General features: G+C 43.9%; 1 protein-coding gene across 1 annotated transcript; it reads right to left on the bottom strand.

The window, feature by feature from the left end:
- Window positions 1-10,462: 10,462 nt before the first annotated feature.
- Window positions 10,463-11,938, bottom strand: LOC138877240 (uncharacterized). The gene is made up of 3 exons (XM_070156833.1): window positions 11,495-11,938; window positions 11,209-11,437; window positions 10,463-10,614 (listed from the first exon to the last, which is right to left on the bottom strand). The coding sequence occupies exons 1-3, from the start codon at window positions 11,936-11,938 to the stop codon at window positions 10,463-10,465; spliced, it is 825 nt and encodes a 274-aa protein (XP_070012934.1).
- Window positions 11,939-15,267: the final 3,329 nt, after the last annotated feature.

The raw sequence follows: 15,267 nt of genomic DNA, 5'->3' as shown, positions 1-15,267 counted from the left end.
ACTACAACATGAAATCATATACACATAGAGTTCAAAAGAAAAACAGGGAAAATACCTCCGAATCTTCAACCCAAAATATGTCCTAATCTTGAACCGGATTGAATCTTATTGAGGACGAACGGACCTGAATGGAAGTTTTCTAATTTGAGAATACTTCGATTAAGGTCTATTATACCCCAAACCTTCATTTAATCGTACAGATTCCATGATTTGGAATTTTAGGGTTCCATTTTTTCTTGGATATAGGGTTTGACCACTTCTGGTCAGATTCGAACCAAACCAAGTTTGGTTTGGTCACAAGTGAGGTCAGGAGAGTGACTGGTGGGATTTTGGGGTGCATTAGGGTAGTTTTAGGTTTTTCTCGAATCTTCGAATGAAGATTCGAGCAGTTCCAGGAAGATTCGACCTAAACTACTACCAGATCCATAACGAGATGGTCAAGAGAAACCATAGTGTTGATTTGGAAGCCATCAGAGAAAGTTGGGTTTTCAGACCAAACTTTGATCGAAGATTCGAGATGTTGGAGCCTGATTCAAGGGAAACTAACATCAGATCTGGAAAGAGGATGTCATGGGGAAGCTATGGTGTTAAGATGGGGTCATTTGGACCACCGGAACCGCCGTGAGGCGATTTCCGGTGGACGGTGCACGGTGGCTATCGATGGAGGTTCATCTGGTCTCTAAAGCTTAGAGACGAAGGTGGAATGATGGGGTATGGCCTAGGGGGTGTGAGGGTGATGGGTTAGTCTTATATACGAGGGGAAAGATTAGATCCTGGCCGTTTGATCAATTGAGATCAATGGCCTGGATTAATTCATTTAAACAAACAGTGTCATTTGGTCTCTTTGAGAGACTGGGTTCACCGGGTAAAGTGGACCGGGTTGTGTAATCGGGTTTGGTCAAAGTCCTGGGAGCCATTGGATCAGAAACAACGAACGGCCCCGATCAAATTCAACCATACGACGTCGTATGGTTTTTCTTTGAAATTAACTGACAGGGCACCATCATACAGCGTAGTATTTGCCCTATACTACGTCGTTTGATGGTCTTTGGGTTGATTGACCTGGGCCGGGTAAATGCTTTGTTTTGGGCCTGATTTTTTGTCAATTAAAATGGCCCAGTCCAATTTTCTTCCTATTTTGTTCTTTTCTTTATTTTCACTAATTAATAAAACCAATTAAAATTAATTAAAATGCTCATTAATTCCTAATAAGTATTATCACATAATATTAAACATTAATCAGAAGTAATCTCACACAAAAAAAAAATGCAAAAGATGCCTATTTTTGTGATTTTCAATTTTTTTTGTAAAACAAACTTAATTACTAACAATTGTAGGATTAAATCCTAAATGCAAATGCGACATATTTTTGTATTTTTTATTAATTTAACAAATAAACATGCACATACAAATACAAATAATTATCCAAAAATGTCACAAAAATTCTCAAAATTGCACACCAAGGAAAATCATTTTATAATGAAATTTTGGGAGTGATTCTCATATAGGGCGAAAATCACGTGCTCACAGCTGCCCCTCTTTGTCCGAAAACACGAAGGGTTTTCGTGCAAAGATAAAGTGAGCGGATACGAGCGATTTTTGCCCGTTTGAGTACTCCGTGTGAAGCATTTTTTTTTTTGAAAGATTTGACCGAACCTTTGCTTCAGAGGTTTCCTACATATCCTAGGCTAAACAGGAATCGGGTCAATGTAGTTCGGAAAATTTTGGTAGCTAGGACTACCTTGGGATTGCAATGCTGTTGTTACTACTGTTGCATGCTGCTACTACTGCTTTAACGACCTCCTTATTACACCAAAGGAAAATTAAAACTAAGCTAGCCATGCCTATCAACTACTAGTTACAAGATTCCTATCTATAATTCTTTCGCAAATTGATCTTGAGTTTTAGCTGATTCTACTTGTAGACTTCGATCTGAATCTTGATGCTTGCAAGTTGTAGGCGCTTGTTTATTCTTGCAGCATTGAGTGAAAAGGGATTGGCGGAGCTCGGGAATTTGATCAAATTTTTGAGCGACCTGCCCTTTGTTTGTTCCAATATGTGGGAACATCTTTTTGTTTTGTTCTTTTTCTTCTTTTATTTTATTCTGGATTGAGACTCATCTCGTAGGTCGTCTCGATCCATGCACCTCGAGGTCAGACCTGCTGAGACAAACAAAACCAAACGAACAAAATTTTCTGCCCCAGATTCACTAGGAAAATTTTGTGAGTTAATTGTTATGAAAATTTACAGCACTGATGAGGGGATTGGAAAAACTCTAGTCTACAAAGTGCAACTCAGGGATTGGAGCCCTAATGTCGCAAAAGGTAAAAATGCACAACTCAGAGATTGGAGCCCTAATGTCGGCTAAAGGAAGGTTGTTCAACTCAGGGATTGGAGCCCTAATGCTGGCTAAAGGAAAGTCGCTCTACTCAGGGATTGGAGCCCTAATGCTGGCTAAAAATGGAAATTGCACAACTGAGGGATTGGAGCCCTAATACTGGCCAAAGGAAAAATGCTCAACTCAGGGATTGGAGCCTTAATGTTGGCTAAAAGAAAATCGCTCAACTCAGGGATTGGAGCCCTAATGCTGGCTAAAAGGAAAAACACTCAACTCAGGGATTGGAGCCCTAATGTTGGCTTAAAGAAAACTTGCTCAACTCATGGATTGGAGCCCTAATGTTGGCTAAAACAAAATGCTCAACTCAGGGATTTGAGCCCTAATGCTGGCTAACAGGAAAATACTCAACTCAGGGATTGGAGCCCTAATGCTGGCTAACAGGAAAAATGCTCAACTCAGGGATTGGAGCCCTAATGTTGGCTAAAACAAAACGCTCAACTTAGGGATTGGAGCCCTAATGCTGGCTAAAACAAAATGCTCAACTCAGGGATTGGAGCCCTAATGCTGGCTAACAGGAAATGTTCAACTCAGGGATTTGAGTCCTAATACTGGCTAACAGGAAAACACTCAACTCAGGGATTGGAGCCCTAATGCTGGCTAACAGGAAAAAACGCTCAACTCAGGGATTGGAGGCCTAATGCTGGCTAACAGGATGCTCAACTCAGGGATTGGAGCCCTAATGCTGGCTAACAGGAAAAATGCTCAACTCAGGGATTGGAGCCCTAATGCTGGCTAAAGGAAAATGCTCAACTCAGGGATTGGAGCCCTAATGCTGGCAAAATGGAAAAATGCTCAACTCAGGGATTGGAGCCCTAATACTGGCTAAATGGAAAAACGCTCAACTCAGGGATTGGAGCCCTAATGTTGGCTAAAGGAAAGACACGCAACTCAGGGATTGGAGCCCTAATGCTGGCTAAATGGAAAAATGCTCAACTCAGGGATTGGATCCCTAATGTTGGCTAAAGGAAAGACTGCTCAACTCAGGGATTGGAGCCCTAATGCTGGCTAAATGGAAAAATGCTCAACTCAGGGATTGGAGCCCTAATGCTGGCTAAATGGAAAAACGCTCAACTCAGGGATTGGAGCCCTAATGTTGGCTAATGGAAAGACTACTCAACTCAGGGATTCGAGCCCTAATGCTGGCTAAAAGGAAAAACGCTCAACTCAGGGATTGGAGCCCTAATGTTGGCTAAAGGAAAGACTGCTCAACTCAGGAATTGGAGCCCTAATGCTGGCTTACAGAAAATTGGGGATTCTAACTAACCCTCTTTTTTTGAGTTTTCTTCTTACTTTTTTTTTCGTTTTTTTTTTATTTTTTTGTTTAGTAAAATGCAGGAGAGAATTTTGGGGAAACTTCCCTTTTGGGTTGATTCCTTATTGCAAAGTTGTTTCTTGCATTCACTTATTTCTTTTCTTTTTGGGCGACCCCTGCTTCTTGCACGGTTGCTTTGGATCACACTTGTTTCAATTTTCGAAACAAAGAACAATTGTCAGTTTGAAAATGGTGGTTGGTTCGATGGCCTTGATTGTTCCAATTGCTTTGTCCCGTCCTTATTCCTGTTGAGAAACTCTGCCATTGATTGGATTCACAGGCGAAACCCTTTTAAACTGCTCAGACTCGCATTCCCGGATTTTGTGATGATTTGCCCGTGTAAGGCTTTGGTTCTTCAATCCCATTCTGCTTGGGGATTTTTACCGAGGCAGACTCAGTGGGGATTTTATTGGGGAGACTCTGTGGGGATTTGTACAAGGCAGACTCATTGGGGATTAGCTGGGGCAGACTATTTGGGGGACTTTTACAAAGGGAGACTGAGATTTTTACAAAGGGAGACCCTGTTGGGATTTGTACAAAGGGAGACCCTGTAGGAATTTATCGGTTTTTTTTGTGTGGGTGTGTGTGGCTTTACTTCGAAGGCAACCAACATCATGATCAATCGGGACTGGACATGCGTACCACTGAAGCGAGGTATTTACTTCTTACTAAACGGAGCTCCATGAAAACGGTCCTGCCACCTATTCTTTCCAGTATATTTGGAACTTGGGGTAAAAATGAAAGGGATTCAAAGAAAAGTAAGACAAAGAACGGAGGAAACAAATTTAAAAGAGAAGTGTCCCTTTCGGGACAAGAAAGACTTATCTGAGGAAAACAATATTGACTTTAAATTGACACGACATGCTTTTTGGACTGGATGCCCGACCTTCACGAACTTGCATTTCCTCATGAACCAGAAACAGATCTATGTTTCCAAACCGGTGGAACCTTTCCAAGACTTTCTGAGGTGGAATTACCTTTTCGGCCGTCAACGCCCTTTGCGGGTTTTCGCTAGTCGACATCTCTCATTTCTCTTCTTGTTGTCGCTTGATAGCACTCTTTGCGAGTTTTTACTAAACAAACTCTCTCATTTTTTATTTCTCTACTCCCGTCGCCTCACGGTGCCCGAAGGTTTTCACCGACAAGACTCTCTCATTTTTATTTCTCTCAATCTGAATGTGCCGGCCTCTAATCATGATGTCTCTCGGCTTCCCCTGCCTTTGGCAATTGATCTGAAGGACTTGTGCTTGGAATGGTAGATGAAACTACAACTTCTAAGCCATTTGGTGTGCCCCAGTTTCAATTTCAGGATAAATTGGACTTTATTTTTGGTGTAACTGAACCCCAGAGAGAGGCTGCCTACGTATCCTTTCGGAATCAAGTCAGATGTAGTTCAGGATCAATCAATGTTTGTTTGTTTTTTTTCTTTGATTTTTTTTGATTAAGGTAGCCAAAAGAATCCTTTCCGGCTCAAAAAGGCTTGTGGAGAGAGTTGATAGTGTTCGGGCAGTGGGAATAAATCCTTCATCATCTCAAATGTGCCAAAATATCACCGAAGTAAACTCAAACATAGTACCTTTTGACTGCATCCGCATTCACTGCTGTTTCATGATCACTCCCTTCAATATCGCCAAGATACAATGCTCCTCTCGGCAATATCTTCTTGATGATGTATGAGCCTTTCCAATTAGGAGCAAATTTTCCTTTCGCTTCTTGGTGATGTGGCAGAATGCGCCTCAACACCAGTTGACCCACTTCAAAATTCTTGGGTTGGACTTTCTTGTTGTAAGCACGGGCCATTCTTTGGTGGTACAACTGCCCGTGGCAAACCGCAGCCATTCGTTTCTCGTCAATCAAAGTCAACTGCTCTAATCGAGTCTTAACCCACTCGCTATCTTCAATTTCTGCTTCGACAATGGTTCGGAGTGAAGGAATTTCCACCTTTGCTGGTATCACATCCTCGGTCCCATAAACCAACAAGTAAGGGGTTGCCCCTACTGATGTGCGTACTGTAGTGCGATATCCCAACAATGCAAAGGGTAACTGTTCATGCCATTGTCGGGAACTCTGGATCGTCTTCCTCAAGATCTTCTTGATGTTCTTGTTTGCTGCTTCAACAACGCCATTGGCCTTGGGCCGATAAGGAGTGGAGTTCCTATGCGTTATTTTGAACTGTTCGCATACATCCCCCATCAAGTGACTATTCAGGTTTGTCGCGTTATCTGTGATGATAGTTGCAGGAATACCGAAACGACAAATGAGATTTGAATGTACAAAATCCACAACAGCCCTCTTAGTGACCGATTTGAGAGTGACAGCTTCGACCCACTTCGTGAAATAGTCGATAGCAACCAATATGAATCTGTGTCCATTTGAGGCCTTCGGCTCGATCGGACCATTGACGTCCATGCCCCAAGCAACAAATGGCCAAGGTGCAGATATGGGATGCAGTTCTGTGGGAGGTGCATGAATCAACTCACCGTGTACCTGACACTGATGACACTTTCGAACGAAGCTAAAACAGTCCTTTTCCATGGTCATCCAGTAATAACCTGCTCGAAGGATTTTCTTTTCCAAAACATACTCGTTCATGTGGGGCCCGCACACTCTTGCGTGTACTTCATGCATGATCCTTCCCGCCTCCTCGGCGTCAAAACATCTTAACAAATTGAGGTCCGGGGTCCTTTTATACAATACCTCACTGCTAAAAAAGAAACCTCTTGCATGCCGCTTGATAGTCCTCTTTTGATCTCCAGTAGCATGTTTTGGGTAATCTTGTGTCTTCAAGAACCTCTTGATATCATGGTACCATGGTTGTGTACGCGATCCTGCCTCGATCACATTACAGTAACCGTATCTTTCCTTGATTTGGATTTCCAAGGGATCGACGTGGGCGTTGCCTGGGTAGGGTAACATTGAAGCTAAGGTAGCAAGTGCGTCTGCTAGTTCATTGTGACACCGCGGGATATACCTGAACTCTATTGATTTGAAACGCTTGCCGAGGTCCTCCACGTGCTGTCGGTAAGGAATAAGCTTGACCTCCCGAGTTTCCCATTCACCTTGGGCTTGCTGGATAATCAGGTCAGAATCCCCCATAATCAATAAATCTTTCACATCCTGATCGATTGCCATATGCATGCCCATGATGCAGGCTTCATATTCAGTTGTATTGTTCGTGCAAAAGAAGCGCAGTCTAGCTGTAGCAGGATAGTGCTGACCAGAGGGTGAGATCAAAATTGCCCCAATTCCTACACCTTTGGCGTTTACGGCCCCATCGAAAAACATCTTCCAAACATGAGCATTTTTCGAGACTGCTTCTATGGTGTTTATTTCTTCATCCGGGAAATAAGTACTCAACGGTTGGTATTCCTCATCAACCGGGTTTTCGGCCAAATGATCTGCTAACGCCTGGGCTTTCATTTCCGTTCGGGTGACATAGACTATGTCAAATTCGGTAAGCAAGATTTGCCACTTGGCCAGTCTTCTAGTAGGCATTGGCTTCTGAAATATGTACTTCAAAGGATCCAACCTGCTTATGAGATAAGTAGTGTGATCTTGGAGATAATGTCTCAAAATTTGAGCAACCCACGTCAAAGCACAACACGTTCTTTCCAGCAAAGTATACTTGACCTCGTAGCCGGTGAATTTCTTGCTCAAGTAATAGATCGCCTGCTCCTTCTTTCCGGTTATGTCATGTTGCCCGAGGATGCAACCGAAAGAATTTTCCAAGACTGTCAGATACAAGAAAAGGGGTCTCTCTGGCTCTGGCGGGACCAAAACTGGGGGATTTGAAAGATATTCTTTGATCTTGTCAAAAGCTTCTTGACACTCGGCCGTCCATTTGATCGCTGCATCCTTCCTCAATAGCTTGAATATGGGCTCAATGTGCTAGTCAGCTGGGCAATGAATCGACTGATATAGTTTAACCTGCCCAATAGGCTCATCACGTCTTTCTTCGTTCTTGAGGGAGGTAGATCTCTGATAGATTTTATCTTTGTTGGATCTAACTTGATACCTCTCCTGCTTACTATGAAACCCAAAAGCTTGCCTGATGGGACTCTGAAGGCGCATTTGGCCGGGTTCAGCTTCAAGTCATACTTTCTCAATCTCTCGAAGAATTTTCTCAAGTCTTGGATATGATTGTCCCGAGTCCTGGATTTGACTATCACGTCGTCCACATACACCTCTATCTCTTGATACATCATGTCATAAAAAATGGCAGTCATGGCTCTCATGTAAGTTGCCCCAGCATTCTTCAGACCGAATAGCATAACCCGATAACAGTAAGTGCCCCAAGGTGTAGTGAAGGCAATCTTCTCGGCGTCTTCTTCATCCATCAATACCTGATGATACCCAGCGTAACAATCTACGAAAGACTGGATCTTATGTTTGGCGCAATTATCAACAAGGATATGGATGTTGGGCAATGGGAAATTGTCTTTGGGACTCGCCCTATTCAAATCTCGATAATCCACACATACCTGAGTCTTCCCATCTTTTTTCGGCACTGGAACTACATTCGCCAACCACGTGGTGTACTGGACTACCCGAATTACTCCCGTTTTCAACTGCTTGGTGATTTCTTCTTTAACCTTGTCACTGACATTAGTTTTGAATTTTCTCTGCTTTTGTTGAACTGGAGGACACTCAGGGTAAATTGGCAATTTATGCACCACTAGATCAACACCTAATCCTGGCATGTCATCGTATGACCAAGCAAACACATCTTTAAATTCAAAAAGGAGTTGAATTATCGCATCTCATGTTTTTTCGTCCGTGTGAATGCTTATTTTGGTCTCTCGGATTTCTTCAGGAGTTCCCAAATTAACCGGTTCGGTGTCATTCAGATTCGGCTTAGGTTTATTCTCAAAGTGTTCCAATTCTCGATTTATTTCCCTAAAAGCCTCTTCTTCGTCATATTCCTGTTCTTGGTTCATTATTTCACAATTAAACAGATCGTTGTGATCTGGGCGTGAAGTCCGCCAGCATGTCATATTATTTAAAGCCGCATTATTATAACTGAAAGAAAAGATAAAGGAAAAATAACAAAAATCAGAATAAAGGAAAAAATGAGGAAATACTGATTTTTATTCCTTGGAATTTGGAGATAAAAAGGTTTATAATTCAGGAATTCAAAACAAGAAACTGAAGGAAAAACATCCGAGTTACATCCTGGGGATAACTCGTGATGCAGGAAAGGTGGCAGGACAGGTCTACCCGGACTCCTGTCTAGTTGGGAACGGTGTGGCCTCCCAATTTCGAAGCTTGGCATTTGGCCCCACATATAGCATCTCAGCGGTGCTTGTGCCTTCTCCTGGTTGAACCATGTGAGCTTCGTAGAGCATTCCTCTCATTGCCCCACATATCTCTTCGATCTCTTCGGCCGCGAAAACCTCGTCGTCTTCTTCTTCGATGTATTTTGGTCCGACGAAAGTCTCGTATAAATTTGGCAATGGCCGAGGCAGCCTCCAACCCTCATTTTTCCTCTTCCTTGCCCACTTTTCATCTTTTGGAGTGGGTTGAAAACCTATCCCAAAAAGTTTCTAAGTGGAAGGCAAGGTGACGAGTTCCGTTATTCCTTGCAGCATTCGTCCAATCCCTTTCCCTGGCCTGAATCCATGTCGGATCATTTCTTTAGCCACCATGATTGAGGCGTTGGACAAGAAAGGTTGGGGGCAAGGTCTTCCTTCTTCATACTGCTCCGCTAGCACAACTTCGAAAGCCTGATAAACCGTGTACTCGCTCCCTTCCCTTGCTTCAAGATACGGGATGGATGGGACCCGATAAATAGACTTTTTGTCTTCTCCGTGGACCAAAATTTCCCGATCTTCGTACTCAAACTTCACCATCTGGTGAAGAGTGGAAGGTACAGCCCCTGCCGCATGAATCCAAGGTCTGCCGAGGAGAAAATTGTAAGACGTATCCATGTCAAGCACCTGGAAAGTTAGTTCAAACTCCACCGGTCCTATAGTCAACACCAAGTCTATTTCCCCGAGGGTGTCCCTCTTGATGCCATCAAAAGCCCTTACGCAGACATTATTGGGGCGAATTCTTCCAGTCCCAACTTCCATTCTCTACAGCGTGGAGAGCGGACAAATGTCAACACCTGAACCTCCATCCAACATTACCCGCTTGACGTAGTAGTCTTCGCATTTAACTGTCAGATGTAAGGCTTTGTTGTGAGCCGCTCCCTCTGGAGGTAAGTCGTTCTTGCTGAAAGAAACCTGGTTAACTGCGAAGAACCTCTCCGTCATTCGTTCCAGTTGTTCGACTGAAGTTTCAATTGGTATGTACGCTTCGTTCAGGGTCTTGAGCAAGATCTTCTGGTGTTCGGCCGACCTCATCAGCAGAGATAGCATAGACACTTGCTTAGGGCACTTGTGTAACTGATCCACCACTTCGTAGTCGGGCATTTTCATCTTTTGGAAGAAGACTTCCGCTTCCTCAACGCTTACAGACTTCTTGGGTGGGAAGAGTTTCCGTGTGGCGTTGTTTAACTCTTGAGTGTTTAAATATCTTCCAATGAAAGTATTCTCCGGAAGTCCCCCCGTGACATCTCTGCCTTTGTACGTAACCAATGTTCTTTGATAGTTCCATGGTACTGCGGACGGGTCTGTCATTGGCTTCTGTGGCACGCGTCCGATAACCACTGGCTCATTCAGCCGAGGTGGTTGAATCGTCCCCCGGACCACATAGGCCCCTTTCGGTACGTACATTGGTTTTGCCCTTTTGACTTCAAATATCTGTGGCTTCTATGCTCGACCTCGTGGGACGTAAAGAACTTCATTCCTCACAGGCACCATCGTTACTGTCTTTGTCTCGACCTTCTCTTCGGACTCAACCTTGACAGTACTAGTCTTCTTTTCCCCTTTCTCTAGCTTCGGGGTAGTTTTAGGCTTTTTCCCTGCATCGACAATGGCGATTATAGCTTTTAAAGTAGGATCAAACTCTTTGTCCTCACAAATCATTCCAATCAACGGCCCGTTATTGTGAGCGGGCAACGGATTGTTAGTCACATTTGGGACCTCCTCGTCCCTCAGTATTATCTTCCCCTGCTCTAATAAGTTCTCAACCACCCTTCTCAAAGTCCAACAATCATTTGTATCGTGCCCTTCTGCTCCCAAATGATAAGCACACCTAACACCGGCTTTGTAAGCAGGTGATGCCGGATTGTGCCTGGTCCGGGGGACTGGCTGCAGGAAACCCATCTGGACTAGCTTTGGTAACAAGGTAGAATACGGTTCACCAATGGATGTGAAAGTCCGTCTTCTGGGTGGTTCTTGAGGGCGGAAGTTATTTTGAGGTGGCTGTGGATTATAATTGTTCCGGTAAGGAGGCTGATTTCTAGGAGATGGAGCTTGGCCTCGATTGTCTTGCTGTGGTGGATGGACATAGGGCTGGGTATTCATGACCATGTAGGGTTGAGGAGCATAAGTCACATTTTGGTGGGGGTAGTAATGCGGTGGGGTTCTTTCTGGAAAGCGGGGCCTAGGGTTACGATATTCCCTCGCTTCTGATGCTGCCATGGATGTTTCGTCCTTTTTCTTTCCTCTTGCCATCCCTCCGGACCCGCTTTGGACGGCTTGGGAGGTTGACCTTATGGCTGCTTGACTTAAGATTCTACCCATTTTCAAACCATTCTCTACCATCTCCTCGATCTTGATTGCTTTCGCGAAAGGCTTTCCCATGGCTGACATCATATTCTGGAAATAGTCTGATTCTTGAGCCTGGAGGAAAGTAGTGACCATTTCTATCTCGTCCATAGGAGGTTTTACCCTTGATGCCTGCTCGCGCCATTTAATAGCATATTCTCTGAAACTTTCCGAGGGTTTCTTCTTCAAGTTTGACAGAGAATTTTTGTCTGATGCAGTGTCAATATTATATTGAAATTGTCTCACAAAATCTCTGGCGAGATCATCCCATATATGCCATCGAGATATGTCTTGGTCCATATACCACTTTGAGGCTATTCCTATCAGACTTTCCCCGAAGTATGCCATCAACAATTCTTCTTTGCTGCCAGCTCCCCTCAATTGATTGCAATACTTCTTGAGATGAGCAATGGGGTCGCCGTGCCCATCATACTTTTCAAACTTTGGTATTTTGAAACCCACAGGTAGGTGCACGTGAGGGAACATGCATAGGTCGGTATAGGAAACACTATTTTGCCCGCTTAAACCTTGCATGTTTTTCAAACTCTGCTCGAGGCTCCTCATTCTTTTTGCCATCTCATCTTGTTCAACAGCTTTGGGGTCTTGATCTTGCCCAGGTGCAAAATCGTATTGAGGTTGTTGAGGATGAGTGCTGGTGGTGAACCGAGTTGGTTTCAGTGAGAAGGATGGTGCTTGAAAGGTGAATGAGGATGAGTCAAAATTCGGTCTGTGTGTAGCGGGTTGTGCCACGATTGGACAGGGAAGTGCAGTGAATATGTTCGTAGCTACATCTGTTGTTGACATCCGGGGATAAGAATCAGAGGGTGATCCAGCAGAGTGGGCTGAAATGGCCGGGTACCCGAATGGGGTAGTTGGATAGCTTATGGGGACGTTGGAAGTCCCACTTGTCCTGGAGAACAACTCAGGGAACCCAGGCATAGCACTCGGTGGCTCTTTTCCCTTATTCTAGTCATCCAACATTTCCAACATGCGGAGCCGCAGGATTCTATTTTCCTCAGCAGTTGCGGACTCGGGCGTCAGGACGGCCGAGATTGAACTCTCCTCGGAGACAGGAACTGTCGGCAAAGGAATTTCTGAAGACACCTCTATGCTTCCCTTTGATATTGTGTAGTAAGTGTGAATACTCCCTCTCGACTTAACGACGGGTAACTGAACACTTCTTTTCGACCTCGTGAAGTATGAATGTGAGGCCAGACCTCCACCGAACCAAACCACCTTTTCTAAGAACCTGGAAAGTGCTCAGCAGCAAGCAACCGGTTAGTGTGAAACAAATAACAGATAGGTACTCGCACGTTGGGGCGTAATGAACCTATACAGTTAAGTGAATTTCTACATGTTTATAACGAAGACATGCATCATTCCGGCTTCTCTTTAGGCTTTCCTTTATTTATCATCATTTTTTGTGTTATTTTTATTTTATTTTATTATTTACTATTGTTATTGTTTTCATTATTTGCAGTTAAAAATGTGACCGGATCCGATGAGGATTGCCTACGTATCACGATGCCGCGTGAATCAGATCATTACGTAGTTCAAAAACAGATGAGTGTAAAAGAAGCACACATTTTATTACTGAAACAATCTATTACAACTAATATTTTGAAAAGGGGAAAATAACAAGCCTTGAAATAAGTACAGACTCAAACGGACTAATACGCCCTGATGCGAAAAGACGGACAGAAGATGCTAAGATACAGACTCGACCTATGAATACATTAAGGTTTCGAGAATTGGTGCCCGCGGGGCATCGTTCGGCCTCGCCGCGGTCTTAGGTGTGAGGTCCCTTTCAAGTTGTTCCAACTCATGCATGGTCTGCTTGACATAAATCATCACTGCCAAGAGAACGGTAATGCTGGTCATGTTTTCACACCGTAGACACCTTCTGATGATGGCATGAGCAATGGTCCTAATCTTATCCCTGGTTTGCCTTTTTTCTTTGAGTAGGTAATCTATTTGATCATTACGGGCTGTCATAACCCGAGAATCCTGGAGGCATTGATTTTGCCACTACTGAATTTCTACTTCCATCTGGGCTAAGAGCTTGTGGCAATGTCTATTTTCAGCTCCAAGGGTTTGGGTTTGCTCAAACGCTCTGTCCACTTTTTCCTTCAGATTGGCAATGGTTCGCTCGTGATCCCTTTCCAACTGCCGCAGGTGCCGGTTACGCTTTTCTGTTCTTCTTGCCCAATGTGCTTTGAGCCCTGCTATGGTATTTTCTGACTCACTCCGGCACTCCCCAATTTCTATCCTTAAACCTTTTATCAATCGTTCATCTGAACGGCTCCTTTGCTGGTTATCAGCATCTATCCTCATCTGTTTGATATGGGCCCTGAGTGTCTCGTTTTCCTGAGTCAACCTATTCTTTTCTCCCAGATCGGTAGCAACTTGCACGTTGTGCTCATATCTCAGACCTTCAACTTGTTGCTTCAATTTGCTAATTTCGGCACGATAGCCTCTTTCTTTTGCCAACCAATCCCACTGCTTTTGCGACGACTCGACGAAATTCAGGATGTGGGGTCTTTTAGCAGGCCTTTCGTGTTCAAGTTCTCTTCTGTACCACGCAAGGTAACCTGGCGCCATTTCACTTTTGGCCCGATCCTGCACACAAGTATCCGCCTTCAAATGTTGACATTCATTCCAAATCTGGCGGATTTTTGCTTCAGGAAATTGTCCGTCAGGGCTAATCTCAATTGTTTGAGCACTAAGATCTTCCTCGTGTGGTACTATCTGGCACCTTCCGAGTTGTCTCAAGACTCGGCAGGGCGCGTAAGGTTGAATGCTCTTAAGTCCCATCAGTAGAAAGTAAGTTCTAGATGCTGGCATATACATGACCTCATGAACAGGCAACCATCCCAGTGTCCATTGTATTTGGCTGGCAGTGAGAGTCTGAAATAATGAAGTCCATGCCATAACTCCTTTGGGCAGACTGATCTTTTTGGTTCTTATGTAAAACTCTTCTATGCAAGTTTTCTTCGAGGAACCATGGCTCAAAAGCTCGGAAAAATGGCAGAGATGTTCAGTCATCCATATTTGTAGCAGCAAGTTACACCCTTCAAAGAAATTCCCCCCGGCTTTGCAGGCTGTGAGAGCTCGAAATATATCAGATACAACCATAGGCGCGAGATTACTATCGTTCTGAGTGAGCAAAGTACTGACGACCCCGGATATTTTCAGGTCAATATTTTCGTCTTTCCTTGGAAATACCATAAGACCCAAAAATGTTATCATGAAAGCCACCCGTCTGTTCTCATCCCACTTCTGACGACTACCTTTGCTACATAGCTTGTTAATCGGATTATTGAATCCTCCCACATGACCATACCTGTCGTATATGAAGCATGGATCACAAAAACCCGCGACCAAATCTGGGTTATGGACCGTTCTGGGTATTTTTAGTGAGTCTAGAAATCGATGCACCGTGACAGCTCTTGGGGCAACCAGGTATTTTTGCCTTAATGGAAGTTTAGCATTTTCGATGTACCCAGCCATTTCCTCCAGAGTCGGGGTGAGTTCAAAATCGGAGAAGTGGAAAACATTGTGCGCTGGGTCCCAGTAGGTGACCAAAACTCTTATGATATCTCCCCGAGGCTGGATTTCCAATAAACCCGTGAGACCTTTCAGATATTTCTTGACCTCATTTTGCCCTTCAATACCTAGATCATTCCACCATAGCCGTAACTTGACAGGGATTTTAGTCATTATTGAAAAATGTTCATTTCGCATTGTGCTCATCCTGCACATTTATTAAGGTGACTTTAAGCAAAATGATTTGACTCGAAAAATATTTTGACGACATTTTTTTTTATTAAAAAAAGAAGATCCGATTTTCGAACACGGCCTTTCAGCACTTCGGGGATGAAGATTTTAAGGCTGTGAGGGTCAAC

Source organism: Nicotiana sylvestris, chromosome 9 (assembly GCF_000393655.2).
Source record: "Nicotiana sylvestris chromosome 9, ASM39365v2, whole genome shotgun sequence".
NCBI lineage: Eukaryota > Viridiplantae > Streptophyta > Magnoliopsida > Solanales > Solanaceae > Nicotiana > Nicotiana sylvestris.
The sequence above is the reverse complement of the archived record's forward strand: the minus strand, read 5'-3'. Positions and strand labels throughout refer to the sequence as shown.

Bases quoted from the DNA above. Each gene is read 5' to 3' on its own strand.
- LOC138877240 (XM_070156833.1), bottom strand. From the start codon at position 11,938: ATGGCAAAAAGAATGAGGAGCCTCGAGCAGAGTTTGAAAAACATGCAA. The intron at 11,438-11,494 runs GCATCAAGGGTA...ACTTTCCTCCAG, and splicing joins CTATTAAATGGCGCGAGCAG to GCTCAAGAATCAGACTATTT. The intron at 10,615-11,208 runs GTAACCCTAGGC...TTGTCGATGCAG, and splicing joins ATCAGAAGCGAGGGAATATC to GGAAAAAGCCTAAAACTACC.